The sequence below is a fragment of the Calidris pugnax genome, unplaced genomic scaffold (assembly GCF_001431845.1).
Source record: "Calidris pugnax isolate Ruff unplaced genomic scaffold, ASM143184v1 scaffold1, whole genome shotgun sequence".
Classification (NCBI taxonomy): Eukaryota; Metazoa; Chordata; class Aves; order Charadriiformes; family Scolopacidae; genus Calidris; species Calidris pugnax.
Window position 1 is genome coordinate 11,271,669 of NW_015090800.1, and position 20,167 is coordinate 11,291,835.

The window sequence follows — 20,167 nt, forward strand, 5'->3', positions numbered from 1 at the left end:
TTGGTGTTGTGATGATAAAATTTTGATTTTGGTGTGGGGAATTCTTGTTGATGTAAATAAAGCTTGTGAACATTATAAGATGAATGTATGTTTTAATAATTCTTAAATATTTGTTTCACAGAGTTGAAGGGTAGAAAGGGACCTTAGACCAATATTAAGAGATTGATACTAAATTGCACGTTTTAGTGGAGCTTGGTGGGGAAGAAGTATTTTACTAGGTGAAGTATTGGAAGAAGCATCTTAGTTTTTTTCATAAAATTAATGAAATTTTATTCATGGAAAGAATAAATGGAAGAAGCACTCAATTTTACTAAGCATAGAGAGGGGCAGGTTACCATTGCTAATTAAAAAATAAAACAAAATAACCTCAGAAGTTTTCCGACTGAATTTGGGATGCATAAAAAAATATATATTGGAACATCTGTATTGTGTAAGATCTCAGAACAGCAAAGATTAGTGCTCTCTGCTGAGTTTCACATATAGCTTGGTTTTTCAATTGTGTTTTCTTTTTTTAGTTTTTAAAGAAATCCTCAAGCCCTGATGCTATACTTTTTTAGAAAAAAATTTCTATATTCAGAATAAGTTCTGCTTTTGGTGGGATTGAACGTTTTTTCATGTGTAAGAGATTGAATAATGTCTTTGAGTGTAAATTTAAAATATGATCTTCACTATAGAGCTGAAAACGATGCCTCCACTTAGCTCCTGGGAAGGCTGCTTCCTTGTAAAGTGTACCTGAAAAGAGTTTGTTAGAAAAATATTTGCTTTTCTCTTTTAGTGGCAGTTTTCTTCCATCACGGCTCAGTTTTTCTGCAAATACTTGTTTTATAAGAATCTAGGGCTCCAGGAAAATTTATTAATTTATGCAGCAGGAAGTACTACTTTGTGTTGAAACCTGCACGAGTGACTAATAGGAATTATGATTAATTTCTTCCTGAGAAAATTACTATTGTAAATGGAATCTGGCTGGTGTTACTGGAACTAACCAGAACAGTACGGAGTAGCTAACAGTCCGTACCCTTGGAAGACGGATCAACAGTTTTCTTGAAAAAATAATTTGAATCATGATTTTTCACTTACTAATAAACAAGATATTTGTGGCAGGGATTGTTGTCTTGCCTAAAGATCTTATTGTGCCTTGGACAACGGGACTTTAGTTCATGGTTAGTACACCAAGTCACTGTTGTAGTACACAAGATTTCTGAAGGTCATCTTTTGGCAGTTAGGAGGTTATGTTATATTCTAAAGATTATTATTTTTTCCTTTGTGTGTAATCAGTCAAGATGATGCCAAATTTGTACTTTTCTCATTTAGACAAATTTGCTGTGACACACATGACATTTTATAAAAATCTATGATGTGGTGATGTAATGACTGAAGAGGTTCAGAATAAATTTTGAGGAAATTAAATGGTACTGAAATAGGCCAATTCTGTGAAGCCAAGTAACAACCATTTCTGTAATTGCTATTTCTAGCTATTGATTATAACTTATAGTAACTGACTGACATATGTTGCTATGGTTTCTTGAAAGCTACATACACTAATTGATGTAATCAAATAGAGAGAGAAATAGAATTTGATCTTTTCAAGACTGTGTTTAAAAGCAGTTAACTGATTAGATAAATGCAGTTCATTGCTTGTCCTGTCCTTTTGAACAAAGTTAGGCTATTCAATGTTTCTGTGCATTGGTAAATAATGCCTATAGTTTTTAAAATTTACTACTGTGTATTAAGCACTGAATTTCTCTATGGAAACTCCTAGTACTTTTACAGAAAAATGTAGCAAACTTGCAATTCTTGCAGTCCCGTAGTGGCTATGGAGTTCTACATCTGTACTGCTGACTGTAGCATTGAGCACTTCCAGATGTGGATTATTATTTTCTTTAAGGAATTCTTTATTCTTGTGGAAAATGGTGAGGAATTCATCCTGTTCCAAACAACAGGAAATCGTGCCAAGTACCCCTCTTGTCAAATCTTGATGGAAATCTCACTTTTAACCAACTACTTTAGCAGATTCAGTTAGAGGAGCTGGACTTCACCAGAATGTGTTTGTGTACCCCATAGCACACAAATTGGTTGCGAGAAAATAATATGTTAATTTCTGCTGCATGGTTTCATCAGATTTGTGTTATTTATCTGTGTGACTTGCTCATCAGTGTATACCTCCGGCTGGCAATGATCTAAACTCTACCAATTGCTTGGGATGAGGAAGAAATTTTCCTGTGGGCAGGTTCCCTGTAAATGCTTACTGGGAAAGGGTGTTCTCACACCTTGTTATGATAAGGGTTGCTTTTGGAGGCGAGCTATTAGTCTGGCTTGCTGACATTTTGTGTTTATGTTCCTTTTACTTTTATTTACTTTCAGCCAAAATTACATTCCATAAATCATGACACTGTGTATTGTGGCAGAGATACTGTAAAGGTCTTGCTAGTTCTTCTGGATGAAGAAGCTGTTAGTCCTCCTACCCAGAACAAAGCAGAACTATTATATGATGATGAAAACTTAAATCTGTTTGGAGTCACCTCTGTTTTGACACTCTTTAGGTGAGTACTAGACAGTTTCTTGTGTTTGTTTTGGGTTTGTTAGTTGGGGTTGGGTTTGTTTGTTTGTTTGTTTGATTTTTTAAGATCCCATAGTGAGTGGCTAACAAAGCATTGATATTACTTACACAAAGGAAATGACCAAAGTGCAGTCTGCTGAGAGACTAGGTGCAAAGAGGAAGCGTTCTTATAACAGTTTCAACTTCTCAAAAGTATTCTGCCTTCTCATTCACATTTTCTGTATGTTCAAGTTACTTTTGTAACATGGACTTTTTGAGCTAGTACACTTCTAGGCTGCACGAAACCTATGAAGGAGTATCCTTTGCAACAAACCTTCCAAATACTTGCCTTTTGAGTTTGAACTCCTAACTTCAAATACTATCTGTTCAGTAGCTAATTAGATTACTGTTCAGTTTGAAGATGCCTCCTTTGTCTAGCTATGACACAAGAAATCTTTGGATTATGTCCTGTTTTCTTCCTACATAGTAATTATTTTGTGGAGACAGTTTTAAATAGTCAAACAGTTTTTCATATAGTGATCTACCAATCAGGGTAGTATTGCACAAAGGATGTTGAAACAAATTTGCATGCATGAAGATTTATTAGTAGTGTCTGTAGCTGATGGCATACATTCACTCTAATGGTAAAAGTTGCTCTTTGGGAGAGAGAGAAGAGGAAAGACAAAACTCTCCCCAGTGGCCAGCTGGGATGTAAAGCAGGCAGGGTTCCCAGACAAGCATCCCCTGTAGTCCTTTTCCCAAGGTAACTATATTGTCTTCATAAGGACCTGGTCATTCCCCTTATTGATTGTCCCTGCTTTTGGTACCTTCAGAGGTGATCAGAGCATCTGTTCATCAGGGCAGGGGCTGCATGGCCATTTGCTTATTAAGCTCTGTACATGAACGCTTTTGGGTTCCCTAACATAAAATAAGAGCTACAACGAAAAGTGTAGGAAAAATAGGGAAGAATGAAGTGTTTCTTATGGTGGTGGCAGTCATTTCCCACAAGAGCCCACCATAACAGCACTATCAGACTGTGCAGGTGCAAGGCTGTGAGGGTATAAGCAAGGAAGGAGGAAAACAGCAGTAAATCCTGAGTTGGAAGATGGAGGATCCTAAAAGTCAAAGATTTAAGGGTTCCATTAGATTTGTCATTCAACCTCTTTTATGAAACCAAAGTAATAAGCACATTCTAATAAAACTTAAAAAGAAATAGTTTCATTAATAAGAATTCTAAATAAACCTGTAATAATTTTTAAAATAAAAGGTTGTAACAACGTATTGTGGAATATTTTTTCACCTCTCAAATATCTGTGGATAGCTGTAGCTATATATTTCTATTTCATTATGTAACAAGCTTAAAATAACCCTGATTTCAGTTGCTTATTTTTCTGTTACTTCAGATTCAGGAAAATTGATCCACGTTACTTTTTAAACTGTTTTATTAATTTAATAAACCTCACCATGCTTGTATTTTTATCAGAATGAAAATGAACTTAATCAGATTTAGGCTAATGCTCTATGTGAATGGAATTGAAGCCCACCTGAATTTCTTCACTGAAAAGGAGGGTTGTCAAGCATTGGAACAGGCTGCCCAGGGAAGCAGTTGAGGTGCCATCATTGGAGGTGTTTAAAAGATGTGTAGATGTAGTGCTGAGGGATATGATTTAGTGGTAATTTGGCAGTGCTAAGTTAATGGTTGAACTTGACGATCTTAGAGGTCTCTTCCAATTAAAACAATTCTGTGATTTTATGAATTCTCTTTCTGAATTAAACTTAGCTATTATCCAGAGCTAGAGTTCTTGATTGGTTTTGGGCTTTTTAAAAGTAATTCTTTAATTTAAAACGGGGTTTAAGACACTTATTTCTGAGTAAGAGTGTCCACTGAGTGCTTTGTTTTCACTTAACCTCATTTGATTTTTTCAGCTGAATTAATTTTCTTGAATTTTCCCCAAAAGGAGAAAATATGTGTTTTACTTAAAATATTCTTGGTGTAGGCGTAAGCAGGTACTGCTGTCTGGGAATTAATATTGTAATCTAGACAATTCTTGTGTTTTCCTTAGTTATTAGTGGTCAATTTGTTTTAGATTTTATTTTTCAGCATATATAATTTTTAATATTATCTGTATGCTTTCATTTAAAAATTTGATTTAGAAGTAATTTATTCAAGGTATTGAATTTATGATCCTAAATTATTGTTTTAGGAATAAAAAACTTTTCAAAAACTGAAATGAAACTTGCAAACACCACCTGTTCTCAACTTTTATCAAATATTTGTGTTCTATATTTCTCTAGCAGCTTTCTTGTAAGGCTCTAGTTGCTTTATGAATTCTGAATGCCTTAGTACTATACAGGATAGTAGCTGAGGTATCACTCTGATTTGTGTCAATGTACAGGCACCTCTATGGTTCAGCACTTTTTTGTTAATGCTTGTGTCTTGAATTTTTGATCTCAAGTGCTTGCAGTCTTTTTGCCAATTGATTATTAATAGTATATCTGGAACAGTTTACAGGATAAATGGCGGTATCTCTGGCAGTAAACAGTGCAGTTTTCAGATTCTTTTTGCTAATCTGATTCTGTGTATCAGACTGATCACCTCAATATGTTAGTTGTTTTTCTATGGTTTTTGATCACATGGTAGTTATTGTTTTGAGGTTTTTCACAATGGTTCTTGTTGTTTCTGGAGATTTTGTTATTGAAGAATCCCAAAATATGTTTAAAATTTGTGAATAGTTTTGTCTGGGTTCTGTTCAGTTTGAGAGAAGCGCTACTAGTTTTCAGGTGAAGACTGAGGTTAAAAGAGAACACCTCTTTTTCAAAACTTCAGCATATCAGGAATTTTTCTTGCTTTGTTTTACTCTTAATAAACTTCTAGATCAGTTGGGTAGATTTATCTCAGCACTGAAATCCTGCAAAAAAGCTACTGCAGAGAAGCAGCTATTGTGTTGTTTAACTTTTTGTTGGCTTTATTTAATTAAAAATATTTTCATTGCAATTTGTGAAATGTATGCATATTTGGGAACTGAAATGTAAGCTCTGACAATACATCCTCAGTGTTTTAGAACATCCTAACCAAACTGAAGTTTTTCTTACTTAGTCTGTTCTTTACTATACCCGTTAAATGTTTTCCTTCTCTAAGCACATTATTTCCGTCTTCTGAAAAATATTGTTTTTAGATTTGCATTATGGAAGTTCAAATAAAGTTCTCTTGCTATTTTTTTTTTTATTTTGAAGCTGCACACAAGGCAGAAGTGTACTAATTTTCCCATAGTATTTTTAAATTTTTTAAGCAAACATAAAAGTGTAATGATGGTATTGAAATCAAAGTAAGGTGATTCTGATAAAATTAATGATATTCTTTATGTTTTAGAGTTAAGTTTTGCCTGACCACGGACTAAGTATTTTCATAACTTTTTGCAATAAAGATTCTCTTTTTCTGGTTTTGCAGGTTCAACAGGTATTCAGGGCTTGGGGCAACTTTTTGTTTGCTGCTGTTTTTTATATTATTCCCATTGTCTTCCCATCCTATTAATGTTAGTCAGTCATTGCTTCCTGCTTATTCCTTTTCTTACCTTTTAAAAATGTCCTTCTATTTAAGGAATACCAATATTGTTCTGGCATGTAAAACAAAAACTCTCTTGAAAAGCCATTTCTGTGGCCACTGAAAAGGAAACTAGTCTATCCATACACTGGCGAAGCAGTGATGATTTAATCAGTCAGTTGCTTATCCTGAGGAATCATCAGTTGTTGGAAAAGTGGGATGCTGACAATTTAGTCATTGCAAGTTACAAAGAGGATTCATGAACCAGAACAACAGTGTAGATGGGAATATGCTGAAGCTCCGTATTTTGGCAATTTAGATAGAAAAAACTTTACAAGGTTCTGCAGACATTTTTCACAACAGACAAATAGAAATAAAATAAAGAAGGAGCTAAATAAATTTTATTTATGGAATAATTGAATAGAATGAGCTAAATAAATAAAGAATGAGTTATTTTTGAAACAACTGTCCTCATATGCACATTGGCCTGATATGAGCATAAACAGAGAAGTAATTATTGACAGATGCACAGATTAGTTCTTTTTATTTCAAGACCAAAAAATCCCCTCTTATATGTGTCAACTTTTTATTTTGCATTATATGCATCAAAAATGAGATCATTTTTCATTAATGTATGTAACTATTCACATACTGAAATATAGGATGGTGGAAACATTTTGCTTGAGTGATTACTTCTGTTGAAAAGTCTGTAAATGTAAGGAAAATCATTCTGGATGTCAACCAGATGCTATTCAAGGCAGTGTAAGTAGAATGGTGACTTGTTAACTCATCACCAGCATTACAAATAATAATACCGTGGCTGCAGAACTACAATATTGTAAACATACTGCAAAATTATACCAGAAATTGGAGCAGTAGCTTTGATTTTGTTGCTGTCTTCAGTACATGTAGTTATTTAGAGAGAAAACAAAGTAAGCTTCAGATAGTTGAAGATACTTGCCTTCCTATCTCTGAGGAACTTGGTATGGTAACTATTCTTCTTAACTAATTACTTTTGCATGTTATAAATGCTTCTTATTTCTTTCTATATAGATCTCCGGCACAATCCAGTGGATCTTCCCCAAAACCTCTTAGACAACGTATTCAGAAATCCATGGATGAAAAAAAAAATAAGGTACTGTGCATGAATTGCTGTGTGGTTATAGATGCACTGAATAATGCTAAATGAAAATAAGAGTGTTAAAATTCTCAAATACTTGGCTGAAATTTGTCCCATAGCTAAAGAAATGTAATTGTGATTAACTTGTGGTAATTCACCCAACTTGAACAGTGTTGTAATACTGGAAATGGAAATATCTAGAACTCCAGAAGAGAAAGGCTTTAAACTTAAAAGTATTTCCTAATAAAGATCTCGTAATAGGGAGTTAATCTATATATATATATCTCATTTAACCATCTGTGAATTTCAGGACTACAGAAATAAAAGTGAAGCTATGTGAAAACAGAAATAAAATTGAACACAAGCACTTGATTTCAGTTCTGATAATACAGGCATTCCAAAAGGGTAATAATGACTTTTTCATTGCCTTTTTTTGGGAAGGCTTTTTATTTGTAACATTCTGAGGACATTTTCATAACATTGGTTTGTCAACAATAAAATAAAGATGGTAATGTTTGTCATTTTGTAGATGAAACAGAACATTACAAAACTATGTTGGTAATTGTGAGTGGCACTATTTGAAAGAACAACTTCAGTCTGAAAATTGCAATCTTCCAGAGTACTGCATTTTATAGTCTTTCTTCTTCAAAATTGTCAAACTTGAATGTTGGTACTATGGATAAAGGCAGAGATTGTATCTTCCACAGCATTTCAGCAAATAGCTAAATAAAAGTAGTGACAGTATCTTTACAAGCTTGATCCTGACAGCAGGTAAAAAACACAAGAAGGAGAATGAAAAGCACTGTCAGTATTACCAGCATGTGTATTAAGTATACTTCAACTTCATTCTGAGTGCTTTTTTTGGAATGAGGGTGAGGTGGATGATGGGTGTTTTGGATACATGCACTAATTGTGGTGAAATTAAGTTTAAAACTCTTAGGCATATTGTGAAATATTGAAACTGATAAAGGAATTTCATTATATTAATTTTACAATCAACAGCATATTTAAACTGCAGCTTTACTCATCAAATAGCAAAAATATGATATGCTGTTTGCATAGTACATTGAAATTGTTTCCTTATCTAAATGAAGGTTTTGTAATTGAATTCATGAACAGCTGTTTTCAAAGTACAAAAATTATTATCTAAAAGTAATTGCCTATTAAGTTTGAGAGCATTACTGGAAACTTACAAGGTTTTTGACAGGAGCTATAAAAAAATATGAGTCTTGAGACTGATTCCTATTACAAAAGTATTTTAACTGTTTTTGGAAATACTTTTTGCTAATCAAAAATACCAGATTAGCTACCATAGTTTCTGCGCAAATAGTAGTTCTTTCAGAGGTCTCTGAATAATTGAATGAGTTCTACTTCAGGGGCAGGAATTGGATGCAAAGGTTCATCATGACTCTCTCCTGTGCTGCTTTTGTAATGCTGACTCTAATAAGGGCTCTGTGACTCCTATGATCCTTGTTAATATAATACAAGAATCAGACATTTTCTGTAGGACTCTTGTTCTAGTCTTTCTTCACTGTGATTGACAAAACAGAATGTACTTGTAGCAAAATAGAATGAAACATCTAGTGTTTTTAGCCAATAATTTTACAGATCTTTCAGTCAACTTCTAGAACTGATTTTGGTGCTCACCAGGTGTCTAATACAATTTACAATTTAGGATGACTATATTGAAATATAGATGACCTTTTGTCTTATGAAAACTAAAATTTAAAGAGAACAAGCAATAGGTCTGTTGCTTAGGGGTAGTCGTTGTAAACTGAAAGAGGGGAGACTTCAATTACATGTTAGATTATTTTGATTAGATACTAGAAAGAAATCCTTTACTGTGAGGGTGGTGAGACACTGGAAAAGGTTTTCCAGAGAAGTTGTGGATGCCCCATCCCTGGAGGTGTTCAAGACCAAGTTGGATGGGGCTTTGAGCAACCTGGTCTAGTGGGAGGTGTCCCTGCCCATGGCAGGGGGGTTGGAACTTGATGATCTTTAAGGTCCCTTCCAACTCTAACCACTCTATGATTCTAGACACTTCTAAACTATTGTTGGCATCTTAGAAGATTGTGAATTTTGCTTACCACTGTAATCTTTTGTAGATTAAATCGGTGATGGTGGACTCTCTTCCCCTACTTTAGCAATGTGGATGGTTACCTGTGATTAAGATGTTAAATTGAATGGCTGCTTGGGACTATACAACTTGTATCTTAAAGCAACATTGAGGCTGCTAAGTTGCTTCTAATAATCACAGAGAGTCTTCTTTATGGCTTTCTTCCAGTATATCTTATTATACCAGAGAGACAATGTACAGCGTGGAGCTGAGGCCAAATATCTCAAGATGTTTTTCCATTTAAAAAAGTGAAAATAAAAATAATGCAGTTCAGTGTCAATGTTCCTCCATTGTGTATCAGCATCAAGTCTTCTTACTCAAGATAAGACATCTGAGTATTTCACACTGTTTGCAATTCTCTTTTCTGTGTATCAGCCAAACATTGCCATCTAAACTGTACCATCTTTCTATGAAGTCTGGAATGATTCTCCTGGTATTCCTTTGTTCACTTTGCTTCTCCTTCTAGTCAACTAAATTGACTGTTGCCAAACAACTAATGACTTTTCTAACTATAACTCAGACAGTTGCCTGCCATTCATCTTTGATCTTTGTCCTCTCACATAAAGTCTTGCTTTCTTTCTTGAAACATTAATCTTTAATTTTGTCTTTTCTGGTTTTCTTTCTACCTTTCTAACAATTTCTACAGTTTGCTTGTTTCTTTTGCATGCTTCTACCCTTCCTTTTCTTACTTTTTCTATGAAGACTTTATAGAGCCCTGTCTTTCTCTTCTTTTCTCTTTCTGTACCTTCTTTGTGGATGAATAAATCTACAAACACAAGTTCAGCTATCATGTTTATACAAACAGTTCACAGATCTAGATCTGACATAAGTATCCCTCTGTCAAAACTGACATTTGTTACTTCTATACCATTCTGTGAATACTTAGCTATTGATATTGATGTGGTAAGTCTATCTTTCCTGGTATATTTAACATTGAGGACTGTATCCTACCTGTTACTTTTTTCACTCCGTAACAATTCTGGAATATATTCTTCTCTATCCATATGTCCACTCAACTATAATTTATTAAATTATCATTTGCTTTTTGATGTGCTGCTGTGTATTTTTCTTGGACTTGAGTCCAAAAAAGAGTTACAGCCTTGAGTTATCTTTCTTCACAGAAATTGCTGTACAAAAAGTTGTTATCAAAGTGATTAGAGGCTAGATGCCATTCTTCTTTTTACAACTCAGTCTGTTCCTTTAAATTGTAGTACATATAAGCTATTTGTTTTAACTTATCTCAACCCATTTGTTATTTCTGATCTGCTACTTTGAGATATCTGTTCTTGCTTACATTCAGTCTGCAATACTAATCTTCATTGTTCGTTTGCTAATTTTCAGACTAGTTCTTTCAGCTGTTTGTTTTATACTGTTTCTTAAGGCTGAAGAGATTTCCGCAGAACGCATTATCCTCCTTTAAAACCTTTTTCAGTACCTTTAAATCAACTTCTCCCAAAAACTTAGCAGTGCTTTGTGTTGAGATAGATGCCCATTACAATGACCAACTTCAGTTCCTTTCTCTGTAAATCCATATATTTCTTCTCTTGGATTGTAATATCTCTGTAGAAATAAATTTTGATCTCTCTTTACTGTGCAGCACATAGCACAGTGAATTCCTTGTCCATGACCGAGTTGTTGTCTATCTCAAGTACTGTAGTATTGTTTATTACCTTCGTACACTGAATATCAGTCTTCATTATTATTTCATACAGCCATCTTGAAATGTGTACGGGTTGCTTGTAAAATTAACAGTTGCAAATTTTGTTATGCATAATGCACTCATTTTAAGAATCAACTCAGAACATTTGTTTTTTGAATCAGACAATAGCATCATGATGTTTCTTCTCAATGTCAATGATTCTTCTGAGAAGTTCCTTATGCAGTATGTGTGATGCTAGCAATAGTTCCATAAAATTGTCTGAAGGAACTTTTTACAGTGCTGCCTCTGATAGGTGGTTAGATGGTTAGTCTATAGTACAAATTCATGTTCTCTCATTAGAACTTGTCCCATGAAAGTTTCCTTTCCCATGATGTTTCAGAGGGGAAAAAAAATACAGTAGTGATGATTAGTTTGATTGTATGCTGAGTGCCCTCAAGAGGTATGTGTCGAATAAAGTAATTTAGTAAAATCTAGAACTTGAAAGGAGAAACACTTCCCTAAATAAAAAAAAAAAAAAACAAACAAAAAACCAAAAAAAAAAACCAACAAACCCACCACATTATGCCATCTCCTTCCTTACAAGGAACTGATCTCTCCACTTCTGCAGAATTACGTGGGGGAGTGCAGATTGATAATATTTAGACCCAGGGCACAAATTTGTGCATATGTGATTAGTATCTAAAAATATGGGGAAGGGATAAAGTGAGTAGCTGTGAACTGGAATTCGTGTTTAAAAATAAAATAAACCTGTGGGTATTTCCATTGTGCCAAAACAAATTCCTGGCAATGGTGAAAGACAAAGAAATAATTTTATCTTTCAATCCCCATTAAACACTGGAAGAGATGCAGAAAGATCACCTAACTGTAACAGCATTAGGTAGGAGACAAAGCTTATCCCTTGGGGAGAAAGAAGTCTGGGGAACTAGCGTGTTGCATTTTTTCATTCCCTCCAGGAGAAGCAGGTAAGAGTAATAAGAAATTCAATCTCCCTTTGAGACACAATTTAGAGTTTCAAGTTTGTTATCTATTGTTTAAGTGAAGTGTTCTTCTGGTGAATGGTATTTTGTGGAACGAGTCTTTAATTCAGAAAGATCTGTAGAACTTCTGTTATGTCTTTTGTTGTCAGTTGTTCTTATCACTCCTTTCTGCATTACAAAAATATATAGAAAGTTTAATTGGACAGGAAAAAGCTATTTTTATCTAAAAATGGTTCATCCAGCCTTATGTCTGCTTCTTTGACTCATACTCCCATTTATCTGAGTAAATACCCTATTGTTTGACTACCTGTTTTATTGAATTCAATGATCTCAAGCGAGTCCTGCTTATTGGTCAGAGGAATGAAAGGACTATCACCTGCTTGTTTAGGTTAAAGAGCAACTTAAGACAACAAAAACGTTGCATAGTAGGATTTTTGTCTTTCACGTACAGCAGTAAAGATTAATTAGACTTTCAAGTTGTAGGTAAAATACTGTTCCTGAATTAATGGGACTGGGTGAAACTGCAAACCTTAGGCATTAAGAAAGAAGGAGCAAAAGCTTTTAAGCTGTAAGCACGCAATATATGAAAGAGTAACAGATCTTTTTTTGTAAACTTAGGATTGTTTTGGCCTTTTGATACATTATTTTAGAAATCCTGCTGCATTGTTAACACATTTACCCTGAAACAGCTGCAAGGATTTTCAGTAGTTTGGCATGTTTTTCTTCTTAATGTAACTGGAGACAACCTTTCCTATATGAGGCACTATTTCCCTCCAATTTGGAACATAACTGTAGTTTTAGTTTTAAAAAGAATTTGTGGCTTAACAGCTCTAACAAATCTTGGCATGCTTGAAATTCATTGTAATTTTACTGTGTATAGAAATCCTTCCAAGGAAAAAGCTCCACAAAGCAAAAAATCTCAGTCTGCCTTTCTCATGTGACTCGTTCATGTCTGTACAAAATGACTTAATATTTAGCTTCATGCACTGCTGTTATTTTTCATTGCTTAGTTCCCTAAATGCTGTTATTTGAGAGAATTGTTTTGCCTATTTGTGATTCCAGTACAAATAAACTGTGACTTGGAAAACTATCAACAGGAAGTTATCAAGAGTTTTCTGTATGCCCACTATAATTGTGAGCAGAAATTCACAGTAATAGAGGAAAAAAAAAATCTTCCTCATGTAGTAGTGTTTTCTACGGTAGCAAGAAATATTTATTTTGAAGTGGAATATAATTATGGAGAGTGTAAGCTGACTAGTAGTTTCAATATTTTTGGAGTATGCTAAAAACTGGTGTTGGGAGGAGAGAGAGGGAAGGGAGAAAAAGGTTATGCTCAGCACAAAATCTGTAGAAAGACTTTATTATTAGTGTCATTTGATAAATCGCACTTGTATGGAAAATACCATTTATTTTTTTTTTTTACAAGACCCCTAAACTTCTTTCCTAGGATCCGTAGCTGTGAGTTTTGAGTCCTTTCAAAATCCAGTAATGAGGTGACTTGAGGCTAAATAGTCTCAAAACAGTAGTAGGTTAATTTGGGATAGCAAAAGACTAGTACAATGTCATGCTAAAAAAATTTTATAGTTTCAATACAATAAAAGCTTGGTATTACCTGACCTATTCAGGACATTTTTCATGTTTGAATAACATGATGCCTTGGTTTGGCAATGATACTTACCATTTATTGTTTTTTTTTATTCTTCACTTTGTACTCCCTTCCCTTTCTCAACTTTCAACTTACCTTTAGTTTTTTTTTTTTTTTTTTTTAAAGACAAGGGTAAGGGTGGAGAAAAGATATTTTCTCTTTTTATCTCTTTTCTCTTCCAAATAGTACTCTAATCGTTTGGCTAGAAAATAAAAACATGTGTTTGTTGTTACTGATGTAGGTTTTCAGATTCTATTATTTCATTCCAGTGTATAAAACCCAAATCTCAACATTCTTACTGACTAAATATTGGCAGTACTGTCTGTATGCAGATGCTGGAAGGAGATCTGGAATAGATTATCAACTAACTTTTAGAAATAAATAGAGCATGCACCATTAATATTTCATATAAAAGTGAATGTTTTATATTGGCATCTTGAACAACTGAAAACCTTCTCTAGATACAGAAGTCAAGGAGGGAGAATGTCCTGCTTTATCCGCTCGTTAGGACTACTAATTGACCTACATGTGTTGAAACACTATATTAAATTCTATTTGACTTTCTTCCAGCTGAACAGCAATAAGAGGGAGCCACTTTTTCTGAAATGCCAGCAGAATTTCTTCTGCTTCTTCTGTTGAGGGATAACAGTAACATCCCACTTGCTTGTGAAGAGTAGAGGGGATAGTAAGTCTGAGTTAATTGCGTGCCACTTGTGTGCAACTACTTGATTAGCAAATTGAGCTCCCAACATCTTTTTGCTCTCATGGAGCTGTGGGTTTTTGGGGTGATGCCCTCAAAGCAGTGGATTTCAGGGAATTTAATGTAACAGAACTCTAACTTAGAGCTATTTCAAGCTGTTGACAGTCTTCATTATGTGTGCTTCAATCAAGTTAAGTTGCTCTTTTTTTCTTTAAAAACATTCCAGTGAAGCTCTACTTTTTAATTCAGCAATAGACTTGTGCTCTCTGTTCTGCCTTCAGGCTACTAAAATTTACTTATTGCTACCTCACTCTGTGTAATAGAGTTGTTTTTATTAGTGAATATACATTTCTAGACTATTTGGGAAATTTGCTTCAACAAATTCAGTCTTGTACTCTTTATTTGTATATACCCTCTAGATTAGTACTAGCATCAGTTGAAACAGCCATATTTGGTAGAGCTTTGTATACTGTTTGCAAATGACTAAATGGTATGTGATGCAATACATCATGAAGTTTTGAGGCATATTTCAAGTTTCAGTGAAGCTGAAACAAATGGGTTTGTGCTGCACATTTTTCAGTATTTGAGCTTGACTTCTGTCTTTTGACTCTATGTATTCTAATGCCTGCAAACTGAATTAGCGAAGCGTCAGATGGGGGTGATAAAAAGAAACCCTGTTGTCCCCAAAATAACTGGATTTATTGTTAGTTATGAAATGGTAATAATCGGGCTTTCTTGCTAAAGTTTGATGGTCTTTGTGCTGTGTTTATTATAGCTTCATCAGCTCAGCTCAAATTGTAGCTTATTTGCCTCTTGTAATATGAATACGTAATAGAACTCTGTGCAAGTTATTGTGTGTCATTTGCTGAAAAATAATTAAGAATTGAGAGAATTTTAAACAAGATGTAGTGTTTATGAAACAGTAAATACAGGAAAATATTTTTCATTATTATTACAGTAACTTTAAGCTTAAAGAAAATGTAATCCCTTTATATTTTGAATATCGTAATTGTACAATAGGATGTTGATTAATTTTAAGCTAGATTAGAGTTATATTTTTAATTATTTCAAATTCTTCAGATTATTCTGGGTATAGGTTCCCTGTCCTTCAAAACACTTTCTGGAAAGACTATAGTTAATGACGTATACTTAATGACTCGGTGAGCTAAGGTATAAACTTAAGCACACAAAACCTTGTATGTGCCTATACATATAGTCTTACCTTTCGGTAAATGTTTTAAGTACAGAGTAGATTACTACTATAAAAAAGATTAGAATTGTTGAGAGTCAGGCTGGCTAGTTCTCTCTGTTAGATCTGCCTTTCTTTCTCAGACTGTTATCTGGCACAGAGAAATTTCACTTTGGGAGCGATGGACAACTGGGAAAATTGGGTCCTTTAAACTCTTGAATGGCATACTGCGTTTAAAGTAAAACTGTATATGTACAGACATATTAAGCCAGAAAAAAGAACTACCTTTCTGTAAATAAATGGGATATTTTTTTCCAAAAAGACTATCTGTGTTCACCTGGACAACTGCAGTATCATGAAGAGATACTATTGAGGGATATTAGTTTTTGCATCTCAATGATAAAAATCTAAAGACTGTTAGTTTATATGCATGAAAACAGTATCTTATGAAAGGGACATAAATTGGGACTGATTTTTTTGGATAAAGGCCCTTGTGAAAGGAGGTTTCTGGAAACATATTATTTTCTTTCTGAGACTTTAAGTTGGAAGAAAAATATATCTGTAAGGGTCAAACCTAAACTGTAAGATGTAAACATCTTGTGTTAAGAAGAAAAGTAGACTTGCATAATGCAAGCTTCTTAATCAGAAAAGTGGCTGTAAACTTCTTATTTGTCAAATCATTCCTGGTATCTGTATACATAGCAACATCTCTTTTGTGACAATGTCTCTTGATTTTTTTTTTTTCCTGCTTTTTGTACTGTAGCACCTGTTCAGCTCAAATTTTTTTGAATTCACCTATGCTGTTGTAATAGGATTATTTGCTAAAAATCCTAATATATTGTAATTATCTGCTTTGTGCTCTACCTTTCAACTTATATTGTATAATCCAGTAGGCTTTCAAATGAAAGTGAGGGCAGAATTTGCCTGGCAGAGTCTATAGCATTTGTGATAAATTGACCAGAAAGTACAAAGCTTGACCCTGAAATTCTAAGCTGACGTGAAGCTGTAACTTAAGTGTAAACTGAAGTTTGACCTGTAACCACTGATTTCATTAAATGAGGATATATTGAATATAATAAATTTTTTTTTGGCTGAGCCAAATATTTTTATTTCCCTGTGCTGAGACTCAGTTGCCTTCTTCCAAGATTAGGAAGTTGAGATGAGCATGCAGAGCCAGATGCAATAGTGTTCTTCAATACGGTAGATTTCTGGCGACTTATTCTATATGGATATGTTTTCACACATGTGGAGTAGGACATTGGCATTCAACAAGGAAAAGGCTTTATTTTGTAAGTAAATGAGAAATCTGACATTTGCCAAAGAGAGATCTGAAATAATACTTTATAATCCAATTTTAGGTATAAGTATATTGAAGCTTAGTTTATGTGATTTATCATTCGTTTTCAGTGTTGCTATTATGCTTTCATCTATATATAAATTAGTTAAGTGATGAGACTTATTCTATACTTGGCACTTATGAACTATCATCTCAAACATGACCTGTAGAAGTATAATAATTGACCTGTAGTAGCTATGGCAGCTACTCAAAATTGTAGAGTGTGCCCTCAAAAGAGGAGACTAACTTTGACAGAAAATCTTAGGTTGAAGCTTTAAAAGTTGATGTGTAACTTTCTGAAAGAGATGAAAAAAGATTTTAAAATTATTTTAGGACTTTAATAGAATAATTTGATAGTATTCTTGAAAGCCTTTACACTTTGTAAATTAACACTTCATAAATATCTTTTATGTGAGCATACTAATTTTTTTGGCATTTTGTGATCTAAGAGCTTTCAAGACAGAAGAATGAGGAAACTTACTATTTTACAGGTCTCACAGGTGTTGTATTTTCCTTTTGTAAATAAAGCTAATACCAGATTGCTATTTGCAGATGAGGCAATCTTCAATCAAATCGCAGTTTGCATGTACATACAAAAATGAGTTGAGTGAAATAAAGGGTCAGCATTTCCTCAGCAGTAACAAAATTCCAACCTGCATAAATCCTGCACCAAAGCAACATTTAAAAGCTGGATATATCACAGGTAAGCTGTAGTAGGATTGCATAAGTAAATGTGATGGCTAATATTTCAAATGTTATCAAACAATGCTTTACTAAAACTCAAGTATAAATAAATTTTCAAGAAAAAATAGACATATCTCATTGCTCTGTATGCTATGATCAGTTAAATGTCTTTGCATTAAAATTGTAATGCTAATGCTTTGAAAATATAAATCTGTTTGATTTTGCATACATTATGTAATGTTTCTTCTTATTTTACAAGAGTAAGCTAAGTGAAATTTGCATGTTTGCAATTTAAAAAAGAGGAAAAATTGTTTTACTCTGATGTAAATCCTATCATATATATAATTTCTAGGTCCTTTAAGCATCTTTTCCAACATCTGAAAGTTATAAATCTACTTCCCGAAGTTAGTTGGTGTTACATGTTTTTGAGCAATGTGATTTTAAATTTCCAGTACACTTATGAACACATAGCAAATGTAACTGCAATGATCAGCATAGTTCTCTTGGGGTTGTTTTTACTGATAAAGCACTAACTTTGATTAAAAAAAATCACATGACAGTTCTCTGATAGAAAAAGGATGAATAATCCCAGGTAACTTTTTATTTCTTCACATATGTTTTTGATATTCTTACATGACAGAAGGTATGAATTCATGTCTTGATGTACCAGTGCTTGGAACTATTTCTGAAAATGTTCACCAGACTAGAAGTTATACAGAAATGGGAAAGCTGAGTTGTCAGCCAAGAAACAAGGACTCCAAGAATGAACAGATGGATTTGAATAATGACAAAGTAATCTGTGATAAGGAAAGTGAACCATCTTTGCAAAAAAATGCTAAAAGACCTAGGACTTCAAACAACTCTCAGAAAGAATTGGACAGCAAAATTGGTGGAAAAAGACAACACAGAAAAACTGCAAGCAAGAATAAGTTGATTTCTGGTCAGGCAACATTAACTCACTTTTTTCGACTATAAGGTTTTGTTTTGACATAAATGGTATATTGACTGGTTCAGAAGTTGTAAAATTTTGCAAGAAGAGGGTGAAATTCATGAATTGCTTCCTTTCATACTCAAATAAGTGGAAGTAGCTTGTATATAACACAACACAAATGCAAGTCTGGATTATGCAGCAGTCTTTTATTTTTTGTTAACAATACCTCATTAGTAATTACAGCTATGTTTTTGGTAATGAATTATGTTTCCCTCTACAATGTGATGGGAAAGTACTTTTTGATGCATATGTATAGCCACACTAAACCACAATAACTTCAAATTACATTAAATTCATAATAAGATATTTAATGTTCAAAGAAGGTGGTGTAGATCAGTAGTTTTCAGACTTGCCAACAAGGTCGATAGACTCTTCCCAGCATACACCTGAGCACTACAGAAAAAAAAAACCTGAAAGTTTATATCGTCAAAGAACTAGAATGGTTTATGGCCTCTGGAAATATTAATTTGATAAATTTAACAAATGCTTCCTCCACAATAGACGTGGAGTTTCTAAATGAACCTTTATCAAATTGCTATATAGACATTGCATTATACTTTCCCAGAATTAAATAATTTTTGTATAAAAATGAAAATATACTTACTGTCAAAATCTCTTCTTCCTATAGGGAATTTAGCTGAATTTTCTTCATCTGCAGTCTCTCTTTCCTGTATTGATTCAATATTTTGAATTTCAGTGTCAGCTGGAAAAGCCATGGCTCCCTTCAGTGCAAGATAAGGTAGTTGCTTTCTTCCTAGGTTGATTGGCATAACACGATTTAAGAAATCATGTCTGGAACCTGTGTCCTGTTTTAAGGGAAAAGAAGAGTTGCAGTTTATATTTAAAGTCAGTGATGTTCACTTTTTATACTTGAATTTTTATGCTTTATTCTTAGCAGTGCAAGTATTTTATCTTTCAAGATGGTATTTTAAAAGTAATGACCTGCATTCTGTCTTTGGCTGAAATGTTATAATGGCAAAGAACATGATAAAATGAGTCTTATGTTGGGTGAAGTTAAAACCCTGTGGCAATAAGGACGTGCTGAATTAAATATAAATACAGGCATTTTTCCCTACAAGTTTTGGCTACATATAGTTCTTGAAAAATCAGATTTCTTCTATTCAGATGTCCAAGTTACACATTTAAAATCTTGGATAGATACTTACAGTTGAAAATTTATTCTTGACTGTAGTATGCTATACTGATATTTTTGTATATTCACCAGGTTATTGCTTTCAATTATTGTACTTGCTTTCTAAAGGACTATGAACAGGACTTCCATTTTATAATTAAGCCGAAATGTAAAACTGAAAACTCACCAAAACCTTCATGTTTCTGTCATCCTCTTCATCCAAAACACTGCTGTCTTCAGTCTTATAATGCTTCAGGAAAGGTATAGCTCCACTGTTCACAGTTCTGTCTCCATTTCGAACAGTTTTTCCTAGATTTATTGTTGTAAGCAACATATCTTCATCTTCTACCTTTTGCAGAGATTTTGAAACGGAGAGTAGAAAACCTTGAGAAAAAAGAGAGAGAGAGAGAATTAACATGTATGATGAGATACACATTTTTAGTTACTTAACGTTTGCATAGAAGTTAAGCAGTTTTCAAATCTTAAGAAAGCTTTTCCAGTTGTAAATTAATATGTTCTCCATCTGTGCCCACTTTATAT

General features: G+C 33.7%; 2 protein-coding genes across 3 annotated transcripts in view; one reads left to right on the plus strand and one right to left on the minus strand.

Annotated features, from left to right (window-relative positions):
• Positions 1 to 18,546, plus strand: part of PARPBP (PARP1 binding protein) — a 52,036-nt gene extending 33,490 nt beyond the window's left edge. Inside the window, exons 8-11 of the mRNA XM_014937517.1 lie at positions 2,362 to 2,540; positions 7,131 to 7,212; positions 17,373 to 17,523; positions 18,145 to 18,546. Of these exons, the coding sequence (XP_014793003.1) occupies positions 2,362 to 2,540; positions 7,131 to 7,212; positions 17,373 to 17,523; positions 18,145 to 18,479 (747 nt within the window). The 3' untranslated portion in view covers positions 18,480 to 18,546. The remainder of the gene's footprint in view (positions 1 to 2,361; positions 2,541 to 7,130; positions 7,213 to 17,372; positions 17,524 to 18,144) is intronic.
• A 120-nt stretch (positions 18,547 to 18,666) lies between these two features.
• On the minus strand, positions 18,667 to 20,064 carry PMCH (pro-melanin concentrating hormone). 2 transcript variants are annotated; one of them, XM_014937503.1, is made up of 3 exons: positions 19,815 to 20,064; positions 19,100 to 19,301; positions 18,667 to 18,888 (listed from the first exon to the last, which is right to left on the minus strand). In XM_014937503.1, exons 1-3 carry the CDS (start codon positions 20,061 to 20,063, stop codon positions 18,839 to 18,841), a joined length of 501 nt encoding a protein of 166 aa, XP_014792989.1. In that variant the 5' UTR covers position 20,064; the 3' UTR covers positions 18,667 to 18,838. The 2 variants fall into 2 exon arrangements, with proteins under 2 accessions (XP_014792989.1, XP_014792988.1); XM_014937502.1 differs by having other exon boundaries at positions 18,881 to 19,301.
• Between the last annotated feature and the right edge of the window lie 103 nt (positions 20,065 to 20,167).